At 40.0% G+C, this 21,626-nt stretch overlaps 2 protein-coding genes across 3 annotated transcripts in view; one reads left to right on the forward strand and one right to left on the reverse strand.

The window, feature by feature from the left end:
• Nucleotides 1-16,521, forward strand: part of ryr3 (ryanodine receptor 3) — a 176,071-nt gene extending 159,550 nt beyond the window's left edge. Inside the window, exons 90-105 of the mRNA XM_034699064.1 lie at nucleotides 39-1,315; nucleotides 1,407-1,459; nucleotides 1,530-1,695; nucleotides 1,807-1,893; nucleotides 3,372-3,572; nucleotides 3,686-3,816; nucleotides 4,578-4,620; nucleotides 4,715-4,842; nucleotides 4,944-5,004; nucleotides 6,499-6,645; nucleotides 7,733-7,867; nucleotides 9,554-9,710; nucleotides 9,885-9,949; nucleotides 13,393-13,493; nucleotides 13,600-13,651; nucleotides 15,354-16,521. Of these exons, the coding sequence (XP_034554955.1) occupies nucleotides 39-1,315; nucleotides 1,407-1,459; nucleotides 1,530-1,695; nucleotides 1,807-1,893; nucleotides 3,372-3,572; nucleotides 3,686-3,816; nucleotides 4,578-4,620; nucleotides 4,715-4,842; nucleotides 4,944-5,004; nucleotides 6,499-6,645; nucleotides 7,733-7,867; nucleotides 9,554-9,710; nucleotides 9,885-9,949; nucleotides 13,393-13,493; nucleotides 13,600-13,651; nucleotides 15,354-15,449 (2,900 nt within the window). The 3' untranslated portion in view covers nucleotides 15,450-16,521. The remainder of the gene's footprint in view (nucleotides 1-38; nucleotides 1,316-1,406; nucleotides 1,460-1,529; nucleotides 1,696-1,806; nucleotides 1,894-3,371; nucleotides 3,573-3,685; nucleotides 3,817-4,577; nucleotides 4,621-4,714; nucleotides 4,843-4,943; nucleotides 5,005-6,498; nucleotides 6,646-7,732; nucleotides 7,868-9,553; nucleotides 9,711-9,884; nucleotides 9,950-13,392; nucleotides 13,494-13,599; nucleotides 13,652-15,353) is intronic.
• The window catches only part of aven (apoptosis, caspase activation inhibitor), a 67,376-nt gene continuing 62,121 nt past the window's right edge, over nucleotides 16,372-21,626 (reverse strand). For both annotated transcript variants that reach the window (XM_034699062.1, XM_034699063.1), the window contains 3 exons: nucleotides 19,410-19,505; nucleotides 19,001-19,304; nucleotides 16,372-17,074 (listed from right to left, as the gene is read on the reverse strand). In XM_034699062.1, coding sequence (XP_034554953.1) covers nucleotides 16,923-17,074; nucleotides 19,001-19,304; nucleotides 19,410-19,505 — 552 coding nt within the window. In that variant the 3' untranslated portion in view covers nucleotides 16,372-16,922. The remainder of the gene's footprint in view (nucleotides 17,075-19,000; nucleotides 19,305-19,409; nucleotides 19,506-21,626) is intronic.

Below are 21,626 nucleotides of genomic sequence, written 5' to 3' on the forward strand. Positions count from 1 at the left end.
GCTATGCAAGTAATAAAACATACATGTTCCATCCTCAGGTAATGTGGTGAATGGAACGATTGGGAAACAGATGGTTGACACCCTCGTGGAGTCTTCTAACAACGTGGAGATGATCCTCAAATTCTTCGACATGTTCCTCAAACTGAAGGACTTGACGACGTCCGATAACTTCAAAGAGTATGACCCTGAGTTCAAAGGCATCATTTCAAAGAAGGACTTCCAGAAGTCTATGGAGAACCAGAAGCAGTACAACCAAACAGAGATCGAGTTCCTGCTCTCGTGTGCGGAAGCTGATGAGAATGACATGTTTAATTACAAAGAGTTCGTGGAGCGGTTCCACGAGCCGGCCAAAGACATCGGTTTCAACGTGGCCGTGCTGCTCACCAACCTGTCCGAACACATGCCCCACGACTCCAGACTCACCACCTTCTTAGATCTGGCGGAGAGCGTGCTCAGCTACTTCGAGCCTTACCTGGGTCGCATTGAGATCATGGGCAGCGCGAAGCGCATCGAGCGGGTGTACTTTGAGATCAGCGAGTCGAGCCGAGAGCAGTGGGAGAAGCCGCAGGTCAAAGAGTCCAAGCGTCAGTTCATCTTTGACGTGGTCAACGAGGGCACGGAGAGCGAGAAGATGGAGATGTTTGTGAACTTCTGCGAGGACACCATCTTTGAAATGCAGCTGGCCTCACAGATCTCAGAGCCCGATGTGATCGAACAACCTGAAGAGGAAGAAGAGGAGGACGGACACAGCAAGCTGGATGAGCTTGAAGAAGAAGGCGCCGTAGAGTCTGCCTCAGCCTTCACCACCGCCTGCCGCTCTGTGAAGAAGAAGATCGGCAGCGTCTTTGAATTCTTTTCTCTTAAAAGTATGCGCAAGCAGTTCAAGAAAGTCAAAAAACTGAGCATCAGGGAGATCATCACAGGCTTCTTCTCCTTCTTCTGGATGCTCTTCACCGGCTTCTTCAAGGGAATCTACGGCCTCATATTCGGGTTCTTCCACCTCATCTGGTCCTCCATGTTCGGCGGTGGTTTGGTTGAAGGAGCTAAGAACATAAAAGTGACTGACATCCTGGGCCACATGCCTGAACCCACTCAGTTTGGTATTCATGGAGATGCAATAGAAGGGGAGAAGATGGAGGCCCTAGAGTCATCAAGCTTAGATTCAGCCATGGCGCCAGCAGGAGATGGCACAGAGGCCGATACCATGTTAGAGATGCTGACGGGGCCAAAGAGGGAGGGAGGGAAACATGTGGAGCCCGGCCTGGGAGATGTTTCTGAGCTGAGTGCTGAGACGTCTGCTGCTGAGCAGAAGAAGGTTTGTGTTCAAAGTTCAAGAAGTTCAAATGTCTTATAAATGACTCCTTCAGTGTCTGACTCTCTGTGTGTGTGTTTCTCATGTTTTACAGAAAGCTGCCACCAAGCCTGTTGAAACCCCTGAGAGTGAAAAAGAAAAAGCAGAGTGAGTAAAATGAAGTGAGAGGAAAGTGAATTGTCGTCATACAAAATGAAATGAACTGTTTTGTTTACAGCACGGAGAAAAAGGAGAAGGAGGATAAGCCAAAGGAGGAGGAGGAGGCTAAGGAACCTGTGGCTGAAGAGAAGCCCAAGCCAAAAACCAGCCAGCCTAAAGAGACGTCACCTGCCTTCATGTCCAGCGTCTTTGCTCTACTGGACATCTTTTTTAACAAGATGCTGGTGAGCTGTTTGACAAATCTCCTTTTTTCATTTGTTTGTAAAATGGTTTACAAACTTAGAAACACAATCACAGATCAATCAGAAGTTCCTCTTGGTGTTTCTGTCTTACAGAACTCCCTGGCCCGTAACTTCTACAACCTGCGTTTCCTGGCTCTCTTTGTGTGTTTCGCCATCAACTTCATTCTTCTCTTCTACAAGGTAACACGAGTCACACTTTCAAGACATTAGAAAAGAGTTCTATTCTGCTTTTAGACAAATGTAGTCTAGTTGGGGTGACATTAAAAAAGCACCAGTCAAACATTTCTAAACGCCTCAAATTGGGCCTCATTCACTAACAGTGCGTTCGCACGAATACGTGCTTAGACTGTGCGTACGCACGTTTGAAGCACAAATCTGGGATTCATCAATATATTCTTACTTGAATTTGTTCTTACACTGCGAACAAATTTAGAACTTCCTCAGACCATGCGTACACACAAATGATGACAACCAACTTTCTCAGAAAATGTGAACACATACTCTTTTAACTAAATGCATGACAGATTTAAACTACTGTCAGTAAAGGAAAAAAGCCAGATGACTGTCATATAGCAATCTGGCAAAAAGAAAGGAATATAACTCATCACATTTTCTATTTTCAAGGTTTTATTTCAAGGTTATTTTGTTGATGTTTTTTTATTATAATGGGTAAAATGTATTATTCAAGACAACTTAAAAAAAAAATCTTTAAAAAATGTAAAATTCTGGAAGACATCTCACGACCCCCTATTTGTGTCTCGCGACCCCCCAGGGGGTCCAGACCCCCACTTTGGGAACCCCTGCTCCAAGAAATGGATGGCTAGTTGGTGAGCATATTTTTTTGCCCCCCCAAGATAATTCTGGCGTGCTGTGTTCATTAAATTAAATGATTTACCATCAGGCGACGGTTGAATATTTCACCCTTGTTTCGGGAACATATTCCTGATATGGAGGTGTCTCCAATAATCGCAGCCGTTCTTTAATCCTGAGCTGTCAGATCAGGTGGTCCTTGTCCTCCTCCAGTTTCCTTCCTTCTTTCTGTTCTGCTAGTCTTTTTTTTCATGCTTTTTGCGTCCACTTAAATATCAAACCTTTTTTTCTGAACCTGAGCCACGGTGCGCATCTCAGGAGACGCAGCATTAACAGCCTCAGTAAGAAACCCAGGCTTCATTTCTTTTTGTCATGGTGACTCCTCCTGCTGACACACTTTGGAAAAGTGTTGGTTTTCTTTTCCTCAACCTCCTCAACAATCACCTCTATTTCTGCCAAGGTGAAATTCAGCATCTTGATGCAGCGAACAGATGTCCTTATATGGATGAATTGGGGCGTGGTAGTATGCTGATAGAAGGTTGCGGGCACGCGCCTGTCGATTTAGAATGATTCTGATTCACTAATATACGCAAGGTGGTGAGAACAAAATTGGCTGGTACCCACCTGTCATGAATCCGACGGTTTGGTGAAGACTTCTGCAAAAGATATAGATATGTGATTCCTCACTTTGAGCTCCTCCAGAAGCCTTCTCTCTTCTGAAGGTCCTTCATCTCATTGGAAGGAGAAAGGTTTTAGGTCATTGCAGGAGAGAGAGGATGCAAGGATAGCTAATTGTGAGAACAGTTTACTTCATTCAACGCTGATCATACTCTGATCTTCTCTTTTAGGTCACCGGTGAAACTGAGGAAGAAACTGACGACGAGAACAGCTGGGCCGAGGATGAAGAAGATGATGAGAACACACTCTTCGACATGGATGAGTTTGTGTTGCAGGAGAGCTCCGGCTACATGTTACCCACGCTGCGTTTCTTGGCTGTCTTCCACACCGTCATATCGCTGCTCTGTCTGGTCGGGTACTACTACCTGAAGGTGGGAACATTCATGATGCTGTAAACTTCTTCAAAGACTAGCTCAGAAGAATCATGTGTTTGGAAAATGACTCCCTGGTTTAAAAGTGACCCTTGTGAATATGTTGCCTTCAGGTTCCTCTGGTGGTGTTCAAGAGGGAGAAGGAGATCGCCAGGAAGCTTGAATTTGACGGTCTCTACATCACTGAGCAGCCGTCCGACGATGACATCAAGGGGCAGTGGGACCGCCTCGTCATCAACACACCGTGCGTTACCAGCTGTGTTATATATTAAGGAGTCTGAATGATCATTCAAGAAAAGGATAATGCATAGTGAGCAGGAGGTTATGCAAATTAGAATCAGCGACAGGGTGAGCAGGAGCCTGATGCAGAGTGGAGGGGTCTTGTTTCATCTTGAAGCGGTTCTTGATCACATTACATTCAAATTCAACACTAAGCTGACACATTTTGCAAACAGTGCAGTGTGACATATCTGATATATGATAGGTATTCTATTTAAACTTTCTAGAACAGGGGCTCCAAAATTGTGGGTCAGGAGCCCAGGGGGGTCGTGAGACACAAATGGGGGGTCGTGAAATGTCTTCCAGAATGTTTTTTTTCTTTAAGTCATCTAAAAATAGTAAATTTTACCCATTACAGTAAATAATATCGACAAAAAAGTAGCTAACCTTGAAATAAAACCTTGAAAATAGAAAATGTAATGAGTTTTCTGCCTTTCTTTGTTCCCAGATGACTCCTAAGTTTAGGTTTAGTGAACAGTGAATTATCAAAAGCATCAGTAGCAGTAGGTTAATTCATAACGGCACAGGAAACCCAGCCACATGCTCATATAGGCAAGCTAAATGAAGCCACATGTAATCACTTTGAGGAACAGTGAGGGTCGCAAGACTATATTTTGGGGGACACAGGCTGAAAAGTTTGGGAACCCCTGTTCTAGAGGATGCATCACATCACAATATTTGTACCTACACAGCAGAGCTGAGTGTCTGTTCTTCCTTTCTTTACAGGTCCTTCCCCAACAACTACTGGGACAAGTTTATCAAACGCAAGGTGAGTGTGTAACATAGTCTTTGCCGTACCTCTTCACGGTTTTTATCCCAGTCTGGAATGAAGTGACCATGCTGATCTCTGTGTGTACATTTAGGTGATCAACAAATACGGTGATATGTATGGAGCTGAACGCATCGCTGAGCTGTTAGGCCTGGATAAGAGTGCTCTGGACTTTGACCCCACAGTGGAGACTGTAGAGAAGGAGGCTTCCCTGCTGTCCTGGTGAGAACCTGCTGTTCTCTCAAATTCAGTGAATCATCTTATAATCTTCTAACACAGATGCAGCTGAGATATAGATTTAACTGGTGGTTTCTCATCAACAGGCTGAGCTCTATTGACACAAAGTATCACATCTGGAAGCTGGGAGTGGTTCTGACTGACAATGTAAGTTTATGTAATTACAATGTAAAGCTCTCAGTAGTCACGCTATAGTGCAGGATATGTTAGGGATGATGTATAGAGGGCGGGTGGTTATGAAGATTAGAAGTCCAACAGGGTGAGCAGGACCCCAATGTGGAGTGCAGGGGTCTTGTCCATCCTGTAGGACTTCTAATTTGGATTAACAACTACTCACTGTACATTATCCCTCTTAATACCCAACTACCTGATTAAAGACATAAACAAGGTGATGCAAAACAGTCATTTAAAGATTATTTATTCATAGGGTTGATAAAAAGAATACCCCAGTTCCCCGGCTGGTCACACTTCCTGGCAGCGGTATTTTCTCATCAGCCTACCTGTGGGTTAAATCAACATCAAACTTGACATTTGTATTTATGTTGAAATCAAAACATCATCACTTTTCTGTTGGCATTTTGAACTGATGCACAAAGTGATTAAAGTCTCCTTCCCCTTGTTTTTTTTAAGCCTATTGACATTTTCTTTTTCCTCCACTTGTCCTTAAACTCTACAAAAGACTATAGGTCCTGATTCTTCTGTGTTTGCTCCATGTCTGTCCTCAATGCCTCTTCCATTCTGCACTGTTTACCTCTTCCCTTTTTCGTTTCCTCGCTGGTGACTGCTCTGCCATTAACCACATATCTTAAGTTTTTTGGTCTCAAAATATATAAATAATAAGTAATATTAAAAAGTCATCCTCCATTTTTACCACAGTGTCAACAGGCAGAAGTGAAATGTGCTGGATTCCTTTTTCTCCGGATTGATTTAATTTGACTTTAGGGATCAGGTTGTGGACTTTGTTGTTGAGATTAGCTACCGTTGTCATCTGGTTTTGACCAATCAGAATCAAGTATTTAACACAGCTGGGAATTAAAAGTCAAGAAGCTTCAGGAAGCTTTCCAATTTTTTGACATTGGTTTTACATTTTGGATGAAGAGGTTTTTCTGCCTTAAAAAAAAAAGAAGTAAATTAGCTTAACAGCATGTTAAATCAGCGGGGTCCTGTCACATAAACATACAGCTGTTGCAATGAAAAGCAGGCTGAGCCAATGTGAAGACATAGACAGGAGACAATTCTACGATTAGTAAAAGTAAAAAGAGTCAAAATTGATATGGAAGAATAAATGTAATGACAAAAATGCAAGTATGAAAAGCAGTGTAGTTTACTCCTAGAGTATTAAACAGTGACTCTTGAATGTGTATTTATCCTGAGTTTATATTTACATCTGTATCTGGATGTAGGTATCTTAAATTTACATTATTACCTTAGATATCCTTATTATTTTTTATCACTGCCTCATACATTGTAATTATATTTAATATGTCTTTTATATTCAACTGAACCTTTTTTAAAAAGAGCCTCTCAGCTCAAGTATTTCCCAGGACTGTACTTGTATAACCAGCCTGACATTAACCATCTTGCATCTTAAATCCTGAATTGAAAACCATTCATGTGGGTCCCTCTCTCTTTGTCCTGCAGTACTTCCTGTATCTGATCTGGTACACCATCATGTCTATTTTCGGACACTTCAACAACTTCTTCTTCGCCGCTCATCTGCTGGACATTGCCATGGGCTTCAAGACCCTTCGTACCATCCTGTCCTCTGTCACTCATAACGGCAAGCAGGTGAGGAGTTTGACCAGCAGAGGGACCCAGAGGACAAAACAACAGATGAGCAAAAATCTCTTCACATTCAGCAGAGGAACAGGAACTTTCTCTACTCTCCATCTCTCTCCCTCTCTCCCTTAAATCTGAAGCTTTATTATTTAAGCAAATTATTCTGTTTTTTTTTAATTGTAGCATACAAAGAAGAATATGAAAAAACCATATAAAACTGTTCTGTCCAAGCTGTTGTTGCTCTGATGTTGTTGAATCATGATGTGATTCATGCTGATCATCAACATAATCAAATCAAACTATTATCTTCTGGAAGGAAAGATAAAGCTCTGAAGGAGATTCTGCAAAACTCAAGAAGTGCAGTCACAGGGGTCACATGACATCTAGAAGAAAACATCATGAGAAATCAATAAATGGAAAGATAAAGAGATCAAAACAGGATTTAGTTTCTACTCTTGTGGAAGTTTTGTTCCTCAATGATGAGACAATCTTCAGAAAATTGTTGAAAGAATCCCTAAACTGTGTAAGAATTTAATAATTTATAAAAAAAAAAGCTGCTTATTAGATAAAAATAATGAGTGGAACTTTTAAGTTCTGCCATCAGAAGGTAACTGATACTAGCTTTGATTATATTTAAATGATGATATGAGTACACACTTTTACATAGTTCGACACATTGAGTAAGATCTGCTTCAAATCTGTATGAATGAACACATCTGCAGGTGGGTTGGATGCGTCTTTGGTTGGCTACTTTAGTCAGATGTGAGAACACTCCATACAGAAGAGGTTGTGATCCTCTGTTTCAGACTTCTATCTCTCTACCTATGAATTTAAAAGCATGATGGAAGCATTTAAAGTGAAGGCTGTTGACAGAGGAGTTGTGAAGTTTTGATTATCAAAATTTGATTTCCTGACTTTTTAAGAGTCCCCTTCGTCTTTGAATACCTGTTAGACCTTGAAACTCATGCTGTCCTTTGTACTCCACTTCACCTGTTACAGAAACCGCAATGACATTGACATTTTGATCCACGACTCTGACAAAAGAAATCCACCCTGTAGATCTTAGTGTTGTATTTAACGAACTGTCTTTTTCCAGCTCGTGTTGACTGTGGGTCTGCTGGCCGTGATCGTCTATCTCTACACTGTGGTGGCCTTCAACTTCTTCAGGAAGTTCTACAACAAGAGTGAAGATGAGGATGAGCCTGACATGAAGTGTGACGATATGATGACGGTAAGTCTTTCAAGACTTGTAGAGGGATTGTTCGAGGAGTCTGCGGTGTGATAACAGAAGACAACTTCACAGTTCTTTGAGTTGGTGGAGGATTCGGTTGGACTGTTGTATTCTAGAAACACCTAACCCTGGTAGGAAGCACCCTAAAATTGGGGTCTGGGGTGTTGCAAGTGCAAAAAACAGTTAGTTAACATAGGCCCTAATTGTGCACATAGTTATGGACACAGGCCCCTACTGTGCAATCAAGGACACAGGCCCTTATTGTGCAGATAGTTATGGACACAGGCCCCTACAGTGCAGCTAATTATGTGCACAGGCCCTTATCATGCAGATTGTTATGGACATGGGCCCTTACTATGCAGATAATTATGGACACAGGCCCTTATCAGGCTAAAAGTAATGGACACAGGCCCTCATCATGCATAGTTATGTACACAGGCCCTTACTGTGCAGATAATTATGGACACAAGCCCTTACCGTGCATATAATCATGGATACAAGCCACTAGTGTGCAGATATTTATGGACAGGCTCTTATCATGCAGATAATTATGGACATGGGCCCTTACTGTATAGATAGTTAAGGACACATGTCCTTACAGTGCAGATAATCATGAACACAGGCCCTTACTGTGCGGATAATTATGGACACAGGCCCCCTACTGTGCAGCTAATTATGGACAAAGGCCCTCATCATGCAGATAGTAATGGCCACAGACACTTACTGGGCAGATAATTATGGACATGTGCCCTTATAATGCAAATGATTATGGAGACAGGCTCTTACTGTGCAGATAATTATGGACACAGGCCCTAATCATGCAGATAGTTATGAACACAGGCCCCTACTATGTAGATGATTATGGTGATTATGGACACAGGCTCTTACAATGCAGATTCCTGATTAGTTAACTGATCCAGAGGGGTGACAAATATTGTTGAGCTAAGTTAAGTGATCAATTAAGCACCAACTTCTCACAGTCCAATTCAACATTCATTGTTTATGAGGGCTAGTTTTCAACATGTGTTGAAGTTAGTCTTCACAGGAATGTGTCATTCATCAAATTTGTATCTTTGTAGTTATTATGAAAGGTAGCACTCTGTGTGCATGCTGCTTCTTACCATCTCCACCATCAATTAATTTAGAAAAGGAATGTGGAAATTGAAAACCGCTCTCTTTTATAGCGGGTTTTAAAAAAACCTGTAGCCTTAGCGAGGACACTCTGGAGTTGAAAACATTCCTGAGGCTTTGACTCTGAATGGTTTTAGCCTGCTGACCTTCATGGGGATGCTTTCTGAATGCAGGCTCTCTCTGCTGGACAAAGCAGAAAGTATTTTTAATTTATCAGCTTTGTGAGGCTTTCATTGGAAAGAACGTTGTGGTTAATTATGATTTGGAAATTAATCTTTTTAGTACATATTTCTGCTTTTAAAGTATAGAAGTAACATTTTCCTCCTACTTTTCTCAGAGACATCTTTTGGATCTTTGTGTTTAGCTTCTCGATTCAAACGATGGCTGATTTCAAGTCACACACTGAATCTTCAGTCTTGTTGTGCTCAGGATTTATTTTTTCCTGATTCAAAGCTTTTATTAAACACAAAAACAGCTGCCTTTCGAACGCCTCTCCATATTTCAGCTCTAACAGCATGTGAAATCACTGAAGTGACTTCTCTTTTCCTTTTACAGTGCTATCTGTTCCACATGTACGTGGGTGTGAGAGCTGGAGGAGGCATCGGAGACGAGTTGGAAGACCCAGCCGGAGACCCCTACGAGCTCTACCGTGTACTGTTTGACATCACCTTCTTCTTCTTTATCATCGTCATCCTACTGGCCATCATTCAGGGTACAAAATCTGAACTTTCTATGTCTTCAATCTTGAATCCTTCAGGATAAATGTAACTGCAAATGAGATCAAATGATTCTGCATTCATGTGCTGCAGCCGAGTCATGTTTTCATATCAGGTTGATCGGTGTGTTATTAGTACTGTCATGCTCAGCAGCACTGTGCCTCCTGCAGGTTTGATCATTGATGCCTTTGGGGAGCTGAGAGACCAGCAGGAGCAAGTGAAGGAGGACATGGAGGTGAGACTTTGTGTGTCCTTGTTTGAGGAGGGAACATTAAGGTCAGAAAGTTATTTTCAATCGGTCATAAGCTGACACAAATAAATCATAAAGTTATAGTCTCAGTTCTGACAGCTGTCACACCGAACTCATTTCTCTAATGAGAATTTAAAGACAAGCTGTCCACACTGTTACTCCTAAAGGATCAGACTATCAAACTATCTTCAAAGTGTGACTGTGACATGATGTAGATGTCTGTTGCTAAGACAGCTGGAGTTTAAACTTTCCAAAGCAGCAACAGGAGAAATCATTTTGGGTCCATTTGCGAGCAATGACCAAAAGACTTTCTGATTAAAGCTGTAAGAGCGTCTGTACTGAGACACGTCTGTTGGATTTGAAACTTCAGACCAGCTCGAAACACGGCTGAGATCTGATTTACAAACTTTGATTTCACATGTTTTTAACCATCAAGACCAGGGGTTGCCAAACTTTTCAGCCCGTGACCCCCAAAATATCGGTGCCAAAGACTTGCGACCCCCACTGTCCCTCAAAGTGATTTGATGTGATTTAACCTACTGCTACTGATGCTTTTGATATTTAAAAGTTCACCAACTCTAATCTTAGGAGTCATTTGGCAAAAAGAAAGGCAGAAAACTCATTACATTTTCTATTTTCAAGGTTTTATTTCAAGTTTAGCTACTATTTTGTCAATATTCTTTACTATAATGGGTAAAATGTACTATCTTTAGATAACTTCAAAAAATTCAATTCAATTCTGGAAGCCATCTCATGACCCCCCATTTGTGTCTTGCGAACCCCCAGGGGGGTCCCGACCCACACTTTGGGAACCCCTGGTCCAGACCTACCAAAGTGAATTTGGATACAGTCTTGAAACACAATAAACAAAGTGTTTGTCCTGCAGTCTGAACTTAACTTCAGGGTGCTGTCACACTAAACTTCCTTGGTTCAAACATCCACCTCTAAATCGTTCCTCAGGTTAGTAAGGCTCATGAAAGAAGGCTGTGGACGCTCCAGACTCCAGCTGCCTCACCACTATCATCGCTCTCTCTCTCTTCATCTCTTCTATCCCTCTTTCCAACCCCAACTCAGTCTCAGCAGATGTGTGTCTAACATGAGTCTGGTCCTGCTGGAGGTTTCTACCTGTTAAAGGAAGTTTGTCCTTGCAGCTGTAACTTGCTAAATGCTGCAAAGTGCTCTGCTCATGGTGGATTAAGATGAGATCAGACTGAGTCCTGTCTGTAAGATAGGACTGGATCTTACCCTGTCTTGATGTTGGGTCTTAGTTAATAATATATAACAGAGTACGGTCTAGACCTGCTCTGTTTGTAAAGCGCCTTTGGATAACATTTATTGGGATTTGTGGGACTAAATCTTGGAGACATCAGTAACTGTCCGGTCATTGAGTCATCCGTCAGTCCCTCACTCCACACCTACAGACTCACAGACTCTGAGGTGAGTCTCCGGTTAGTGTGTAAGTCTTTAATGCCATCCTACTGTCACATTATTCAGTGTGTGAGCTCTCTGATGCCACTTTATAATGCCAAATTACACACTCTCTTTGAGTTCTGGGACTGAACTATGGGAGTTAAGTAGAGTTCATTGCAAACTTGGTGGAGTGAGGAAAGATTGTCAAGTCCCCTAAACTAAATATTAACAAATGTATATATTGAGGCAGTATTCATTGAATTAAGCATGCATGAAAGTAGGTTTATTTGTAAGTTCATCACTTTTGTACTTATTCTTCCCACATTTTTTTTGTCTTTGGTTATATATTCACATTAATGTCCTTTTTACTTTTCTTCATTAGCCTGCATACATAAACACTGCTCTGTAAGTCACACACATTCATACTGGGAGATCAGCATTTTCAGTCCTTATTTAATGTCCCATCTGTGTGATGTCGTGACACTGTGTCTCATTTTTACACCATCTCAGCCCTCTCGCACTGCACGCCTCAAGGGCTCAGTGTGTAGGCTGTAGGGTGCACATTGGGACTCAGCACAAGTCTTTAAAGCTCTGTGAGGAGTTACACTGACGTTTATTTATAAGCTGCAAAAAAAAAGTGAGAGCATCAGGGATAAGATTTCTAATGAGTATATTATAAATTCTTGTAATCGCTGCAACAGGGATGGTGTGACATGTATGGATGAAAGTACGCTGTGGAAACAGACTTTTCTTATTGATGTTCTATGGCAAATATTCCTGATGAGTGATACATTTGACTTTTGAAAAGAAGCAGGAAAAGAGCCTCTTTAAAAACCATAGACTGTATGAATAATTGACGTAGTATCCATGAGGTCACCCATCTGTTCCTGAGCGCTGTTTTGAAGCCAATCGTTGGCGGCAGCCATATTGGAAAAGCAGAACTCAACCAGGCAGAGTGTGAGGTAAAGAGGCGGAGTTTGAGCCTCCTAGCCAACAGCTATGTGTTCCCGTCCGGGAGTGGAGTCAGTCATGTCCTTATTTGGGCAAAAACTCGTAATCTTAATATCTTCTGAACCGTTGCGTTAGAAAAAAATTCACCCCCCGAACAGTGTGTGCCGATAGAGAGATTAGCTACATAGACCCAAGCAGTTTTTTTGAACCAGGCTATAAACATGTTAATTAATGCTGCAAAGATCGGCTTTTTTGAATTGGTGTGTATGTGGTTTCTGGTGTTTCTGCAGCCAGCCTCAAGCGGATGCTCGATGAACTGCAGTTTACAACACTTCCGCATGGGCTTCATATTTTGAGACCGGAGGTTGCCGCTTGGTTAAAACCCATTATTTACACATGTACAGGACAAAATCAGCTTTCAATCAATCAATCAATCTTTATTTGTATAGTGCCAATTCACAACAAACGTTATCTCAAGACGCTTGAACATAGGAGGTCTAGACCACTCTATGTCAAATTATGAACAGGGACCCAACTTCAAGACAGGGTAAGACTCAGTCTGACCCCACCTTAATCCATCATGAGTATTACACATCACAGTATTTGGCTAGTTACAGTGGCGAGGAAAAACCTCCTTTTAAATGGCAGAAACCTCGAGCAGAACCAGACTCATGTTAGACAGACATCATGCCTCGACCGAGTTGGGTCTTGAAAGAGGGATAGAGGGGAGTAAGAGAGACAGGTGATAGTGATGAGACTAGTAGTAGAAGCTGTTGCTATTGGAGTCCAGCACGTCCGTATCAGCTGGAGTCGAGAACGTCCGCAGCAGTAGGAGCTTTGTCCACAAGGGGTGCCAAAACCAACACTACCCCAAAGTTCCTCACAGGAGCTTTAGGCCAGCTGCTTTGATTTCTAAGTGTAAAGTCAAAGTGAACAGTAGCACATGTTCAAATCCAACTAGTTTACTAGAGAGTGATTTAGGTGCAGCATAAATAAGAGCACTATGTATAAATCCACTTAGTGATGCCTGTAACTAAATATAAATTCCCTTGTTGTTCTCCTTTCAGACCAAATGCTTCATCTGCGGCATCGGGAACGACTACTTTGACCGGACGCCTCACGGGTTTGAAACCCATACCTTACAAGAGCACAACCTCGCAAACTACCTGTGAGTGCACCCAAAGAATCAGAAAAATGTTAAAGTGATACATTTGAAGGGTTCCTAAATCACCATGAGGACATTTTTCACATCACTTGTGTCCTCCTGGCTGCAGGTTCTTCCTGATGTACCTGATTAACAAGGACGAGACTGAACACACGGGTCAGGTACGTTGAGGGTTTGATGAATTGTGGGGTTTTTTTTGCTTCAGTTCCCCTTTGTTTCAACATTTCCTTCGGAGATGCTGCTTCTTATCTTTTGTCTGATCAATCCCAAGACAACAAAGGCTGCTGCAGAAACTTCAGTAGGCTTTTTACTTGTGCAACATTTCAACCCACTTGTTTTGTTGCATAAGTAGAGCCAAGCAGGAGGAAGAAGCAATGCGTGGGCTCTCTATGACTTTCTGGATATTAACTTGTTACTGTCCTGCAACGGAGATGCAAGTTTCTGTTTGACGTGCATGCACTGTTCTTGAGTCGCTGATTTGGCAGAGGGAAAATAGAAACTTACTTTGCAGCGGTTTCTTCTTTCTTCTGGCTGCTACGAGCACCAAATGAAGGTTCTTGTGGAAAATTGGTCACATAAGGTTTAATAAACGGTGAGCGGGTGGTGATGCGGATTAGAATCCAGACAAGGTGAGCAAAGCAGAGTGGGATCAAATAGATTAAGAGTTATTTTCTTGTTCGGGTATCCTGTTGGTCAGCCTACAGTTTTAGAATGCTTAAGAAACTAACATTTTTGCCACAGTGTCAACAGGCAGGGTGAAATCAGCCCGATTCCTTTCCGCAGATTGGTCAGGTTGGATCTGACGTTACTTTTGATGTTGAGAATTGATCACTGTTGTTAAGGGGTGTTCGACCAATCAGATTCTACGGCCTATTGACCAAATATGCTCCTCATTGTGTAGATCATTATGGACACAGGACCTTATTGTGAGGCTAATTATGGGCATAGGACCTTATTGTGAAGATCATTATGGACACAGGCCCTTATTTTGAATATCATTATGGACAAAGGCCCTTATTATGCGGCAAAATATGGACACAGGCCCTTATTGTGCGGCTATATATGGATCTAGGTCTTTCTGTGGCTAATTAAGGACATAGGCCCTTATTGTGAAGATCATTATGGTTACAGGCCCTTACTGTGAAGATCATTATGGACACAGGTCCTTATTGTGAGGCTAATAATAGACATAGGCCCTTATTGTTAAGATCATTAAGGACACAGGCCCTTATTTTGAAGATCATTATGGACGCAGGCCCTTATTGTGCGGCAAAATATGGACACAGGCCCTTATTGTGCGGCAAAATATGGACATAGGTCTTTATTGTGTGGCTAATTATGGACACAGGCCCTTACTGTGTGGCTAATTATGGACATAGGCCCTTATTGTGCAGCTAATTTTAGACATAGGCCCTTATTGTGAGGAACATTATGGACACAGGCCCTTATTTTGAAGATCATTATGGACGCAGGCCCTTATTGTGCTGCAAAATATGGACACAGGCCCTTATTGTGCGGCAAAATATGGACATAGGTCTTTATTGTGTGGCTAATTATGGACACAGGCCCTTACTGTGTGGCTAATTATGGACATAGGCCCTTATTGTGCAGCTAATTTTAGACATAGGCCCTTACTGTGAAGAACATTATGGACAGAGGCCCTTATTGGGTAGATCATTATGGACACAGGCCCTTATTGTGAAGAACATTATGGACACAGGCCCTTACTGTCTGGCTAATTATGGACATAGGCCCTTATTGTCTAGATTCCTGACTAGTTCACTGATCCTGATTTTTTTGGTGTTTAAAATTTTAATGAACTGATCTACACCTGCTGTTCCCTTTTCTTCTGTTCCCCTCTAGGAGTCCTTTGTGTGGAAGATGTACCAGGAGAGATGCTGGGACTTCTTCCCCACCGGAGACTGCTTCCGAAAGCAATACGAGGACCAGCTGGGTTAGAGAGGTCAGCCTTGCTCTGCGCCCCCTCTCTTTCTCCTTTCCTTCTATCTGAAAGAGACACTTGACTTGACTTCACCTTGTTAACACAACCTGAACACTCGCTGGACTTTCTCTGCTGCCATGGTGTTGAAAAAAAAAAAAAAAGTGAAGAAAAACAAACAAAATCATTCATTTTTGTAAAGTAAAAGAAACATTCGGAAGACGAACGACTGACGACGGGACGTTTTGGGTTTGTGCATCCAAGTCCTTTGATTATAGCCACTTGCCACGACGCCTCCTTTTATGCAAATTCTTCTTTTGATTCTGATTCACATTGCCTTTTCACTTGCTTAACCCCAACCTGTTGCACAATTTGCTGTGTGTAGACATTTGATACACGTGAAGGGTTACAGCGTGACAACTGAATGTCTGAATATGCACAATTTCTAGATTTAAACGCCAACTTACCAAAACTACTGAATGGATGTGTGCTGCCGGTTTTGATCACCATTGATCCAGTTAACATCAAAACGACATGAGTGAGACCTGATCTGCCTTTCAAACCTGTCTAATGAAATGAAGAGTTACAGAAGATGGTTCTTCCAGGACCACAGACGACTCACTTTTAGGTGTTATAAAAGTGCCGACGTGCCTTATATGAAACTATGCAAAAAAAAAAAAAAAAGATTTGATCATTTTTGTTCCTCCTGACACAAGCAGTGCTCTAGTTCTGGATTAGTTACAAGCAGATTTAGCTCAAGCTAGTTTTGTGGCTTTTAAATAACTTTAAAAAAAGAGAGCGAAAACATTTGTTGTATAAAATCTAGATGATCTTTGTGTAAATGTTGCTTAGTTTGGTTTTGTTTCTGAGCTGTGGTGTCCTGCCCGCCTGCACTTCTCTCCACAGAAGAAGAGCCCAACGACAGAGGAAGACAAAAAGAACTACAGTTGGTTCAAGGGTTTATTGGCGAACAGAATGGTTAACTGCTACTGTATGGCCATTTGTATGTATGTAGTAGCTTTGGTAAAAACCTGCATTTCTTTTGACGAGGGGGAGGAAATGAATAAAGTAATTGACGCAATAAAGCCAGAAGTGTCGTCCGTCCCTTCAGTGGCTGAGATCTTTGTGACGACAAGGCGACACTCTTATTGTGTGTAACTTTCACACTCTCACAAGGAGCACAAAGTAATCCTTGGAAACATGAAGAGAAGAGGGAACATTATGACACATTCTCACAAACATACTGTCCCATCTCTAACACCCCAAAACTAGACTAACAAATTACCTGACGCCACGTTTTCATCAAGCGACAGACGAACCATCAAGTCCTTCACTGACATCAGTCCAGCATGTAAACTTTACACAGTTAGTCTGAATGTTTTGATTAGAAGTTGAGAAATGTTTACATGGAGAACTTTCGACTGAAATGCAAAGTCCAGTTTGTTTTGATAGACCTCTGTTCATAATCCAGTCTCTCCTCAGAGTCTTCATGGTCAGGAGATCATACTGTCGAGCCAGTCCTCCAGGTCTTCCTCCGTCACTGCCTGCTTGACGCAAGCAGAGGGAGGTGTGACATCTTTGTTTTTCACCTCCTCTATCTTCTCTTCTTTCACCTCCGGTGCCACCTCCTTCACCTCGTCACACACTGCAGATGAAAAGAACAAAACATGAAGAAGAATTCTAAACTTAGTAGAGGCTTTGTTCATGTTTGATACGTTATTAAAATCTTAAATTCAAGCACTTGTATCTGGAAATTTTGACGCAGATAATCTAAGGTTCTAAACACTGAATTATGAGAATAAAGTCATACAAATAAAATATTTGGAGAATAAAGTAGTATTACAGTAAAAATGTTGAATTGTGTAAGAATAAAGCTGTAACATTACAAATAATCATAATAGTTCAGGTATAAAATCATTATATAACAAAGACGTCATACTATTGGGAAAATAAAAGTGTGTAGAAAAAATGTTAAGTCTTCAAAAAGAGAGATTTAACATTACAAAACAATTAGTGAAGTTTCGAAAAATGTAAAAAAATTGAAGAATTAAGTGCCAAATAGAGGAAAAGTTAATATAAATTATAAGAGTCACATTATGTGAATTTTGAAATATTAAAAAATAAATCATACTATCAGGAAAAAAAAGGTTGTAATCATAAAAAAATAATAATAGTGTGAGAAAACAGTTTTTATATTGAATAAGTAATAATTAGGAGATAATAAATATTGCTTTTACAGTAAAAATGTTAAATTATTGTAAGAATAAAGCCGTGACATTACAAATAATCATAATAGTCCTATTATTTCAGGTATAAAGCCATTATATAACAAAAAGGTCATCCTGTTGGGAAAATAAGTGTATTGGAAAAATATTAAATCATCAAAAAGAGAGATTTAACATTACAAAACAAGTAGTAAAGTTTTGAAAAATATCAAAATTGAAGAATTAAGTCATAGTATTACAAAATAGTTACAGTAATGCCAAATAGAGGAAAAGTTAATATAACTTATGAGAGTTATATTATGTGAATTTTGTAATATTACAAAATAAATCATAATATTAGGACAATAAAGGTTGTAATGATGAAATAACAAAAATAAAATAATAGTGTGAGAATATAGTTATTATATTTAAAAAAGTAATAATTACGAGAGAATAAATAAAATGCTTTTACAGTAAAAATGTTAAATTATTGTAATAATAAAGCTGTAACATTACAAATAATCATAAAAGTCATGTTATTTCAGGTATAAAGCCATTATATAACAAAAAGGTCATACTATTGGGAAAAATAAGTGTATAGGAATATGTTAAATCTCTCCTTTTGATGATTTAATATTTTTCCTATACACTTATTTTCCCAAAAGTATGACTTTTTTTTATATAATAGCATCAAAAAGACAGATTTAACATTACAAAACAAGTAGTAAATTTTCAAAAAATATCAAAATAGAAGATTTTAATATTACAAAAAAATTATAGTAAGTCCAAAAAGAGGAAATGTTAATATAACTTGAAAAAGTGATATCATCTGAATGTCTAAATATTACAAAATAATTTATACTATTGGAAAAAAATTTTTATAATAAAATAATAATAATAAGAGCATATAATTAAATGTTAAAAAGCCATAATAATGTGAGTATAATTATTATAGTGCAGGGAAAATTGCAGAACAACCATAGAAGTTATTATATTAAGAGATTAATATACAATACATTTTACAAGAAACAAGTTAAGTCATAATATTCTGAAATTAGTAATAGTTGTGTGATAATTTTCTCAATTTATAAAATAAAAAAAAGTTTAAATATTGCAAGAATTAAGTCATAATAAGAATAAAGTTAGCTATAAAAAAATTGAAGATTTGAAGTATCTATACTTGTTAACGTTCCAATAGTGTTTCCTTTTTGCAGAGACAGACTTGCTGTTTGTGCTAAGTCAAACTAAGCTAGGCTCTACACTAACTTCATTTTTATGTTTATATAGATATGAAAATGAAACATCAAACTGCTCCTAAGAGCTACAGAACTACAGAAGTGAAGTAGAGAGCTTGAGTGTATTCTCACCTTCCTCTGGAGCTGCTCTCTCCTCTGACACACTGACAGGCTGGTTTCCTGAAACAACCTGGACCGGTTTCTGTAAACTGAGCAGCTGATCCAGCTCTTCATCACCATCATCCTCTGGCTTAGGCTGTGCAGTGTTTGAGGAAACCTTTGAGCCTGTGCCTGACGCTGGGTTTGTAGCTACGGTCACTTCCTGGTTGGTGCTGAGGACTTTTAAAGCTGCAGACGGAGGAGTGAACGTGGACACTTTTGGCATCTCCGGCTTCAGAGAGAGGGTCACAGAGGGCAGCTCGACTGGTGTGGACACCTGGAACGAGATTGGGGGTGGGAATTAGAAAAAAGAGCACATCATAACTGAGATTATAAAGAATCAAATCTGCAACTAAAATCAGATTGAATCAGTGACAGGTACCTGAAGCAGCTCGGCCTCCAGGTTGAGTCTCTGATGCAGAGGCAGCTGTTGGAGGCTCTGAGCGAGCGCCGGGAGGTCCACAAACGCAGCAGACATCTGGAAAGGATTAGAAGCAGCCATTAACCCTGGTTGTCTCAAACACATTAAGGTCATATCATCAATATTTACAGAACCCTTGTAAGGAGTCAGAATCAGACATCCAACACAAAACTTTCAGCATCAAAACATCTTCTGTGTACAAAGACGTGGAAACTGTTTGCATCATTGCAACATCTTAAAATATTTTTGTAATCAATATAAGTATCCTGCTAGTGCGGGTCAGTACTCTTTTGTGCTCGCACGCAAGAACAACAAAACATCACATCTGAAGAAGAAGAAAGAGTTCAGGAAGCGTTACATAACCCAACCGTGTTTGTTTGAGGCTTTTACTCTGCAGACAGACACAGAGATGCTGGTAGAGTCCAATTACATGATGATTATGAAGCCAACCACATGAGAAAAATCAGAGTTATAGAAGCTTTCACAGCACGTCTTCATCAGGTATTATGTCCTTTTAAAATGTGTCATTTAAAATAAAGAAACACTACAATCTGTAAAGCTATGACAGATCATCTTTCATGTTATCTGAAGAAAACAAAGAAGTCAATATCTTCTCATTAAGGTTCTTAGATGTGAATACTTTCTAGTTTCTTTAGTCCTCTGTCATAATTAGGGTTGCAAAGGGGTGGACATTTTCCGGTGAATTTCCATGGGAAGTTAAGCTGGGGAATTTTGGAAATGTTCCAAATTGGAAACTTTCATATCCAAGCATAAATATTTGTTTTGTTATAAGCAGAAATCCATTCAAAATAATACCATTAAATCAGATTTATTTGTAAGTACAACTTTATCAAGTGTTACATATTTTATTGAACAATCAATTCTTTCATTGAAGAACAAAAACATGAATGTTGAGTTAAATATTACTCATCCCCCCCAAACCAACCCATTCAAAAATTAACAAAAATGCAATCCCAACAAAGTCCCATTCAAAATGTTAAATGAAAAGAGCCCCTCTCCCTCCCAAACAAGTCCCATTCAACATGCAAATAAAAAAGAATCTTCCCTCAAGCTTCTCAAGGCTAGCCTTTTGCAGGATTCTAGAAATCATCTGTGTATGTGATGGAGGAATATCATAGATATTCAACTGCACTTGAATGAGATCTGTTTGTATTAGTCAGGATTATGCTAAAATATATTTTCCCCTACTTTATTTAAGATCCATAAGAGCCAACCTTCAATTTAGTAAATTCCTGGTTTATTCCCATAAATTCCTGTTAATTCCCATGGAAAGTTTCCAACTTTTGCAACCCTAGTCGTAAATAGCATTAATATTTTTGAAGGCAAAATAAGTCATTTTTAGGATGACAACATTTGCTTTTGTAAAGTACCAATCAGCAATTTTCCCCATTTGATCCACATCCATTGACCATTAAAGCCCCTGTGAGGAGTTTTTGACTGGTTATGAAACAGAGTGAAGTTAACAGTGATTTAATGACCTACAAGAGCATACAGGACCATCAACAAGACTTACAGCCTCTATGTTGTAACTTTTAATGGCTTTAACTGCTTTAGAAGGGTAGCTGTCAGACAGGATGATTCACGGCATGCTGAAGAAACATCCTTTTTTTTTTTTACTGTTTCCACTGTAAATATTCACATTTATATAGAGTGTCAATAAAGCATGATAAAGTGGCACCAGTTATGTAACGTGTCCCATTTACAGAGGCTGTAGCCTTCAAGTTGGATTTAGACCTATCGCCTCTTTCCCACATGTCACTCCCCTCTATCACCCCTGGTTTCCTGCTCTATACACTGTCCTATCCTCTCCAAGTAAAGGCATAAAAACCTCAAATATATCACTTAGACTAAAAAAGAAAGCATGATAAGACCTTGTCTAAAAATTTACAAATGGGGCCGCAGTTGGTCTAGTGGTCTAAGCATGTGCCCCATATATGGAGGCTGTAGTCCTTGTAACAGCAGCCGCAGGTTTAACAATTAGCCAAGAACTATTGTTGCATGTTTTCCCTCACTCTCTGCTCTCCACATTTCCTGTCTCTCTTCAGCTGTTCTATACATTAAATGCGACGATGCCCAAAAAATCCCAAAAATATTTATAACTTTATAAGATTTACCGAACAAGATCAGCAAGGAAATATCACTCAGTCCACAGGGTGG

Source organism: Notolabrus celidotus, chromosome 13 (genome assembly GCF_009762535.1).
Source record: "Notolabrus celidotus isolate fNotCel1 chromosome 13, fNotCel1.pri, whole genome shotgun sequence".
NCBI classification, from domain to species: Eukaryota; Metazoa; Chordata; class Actinopteri; order Labriformes; family Labridae; genus Notolabrus; species Notolabrus celidotus.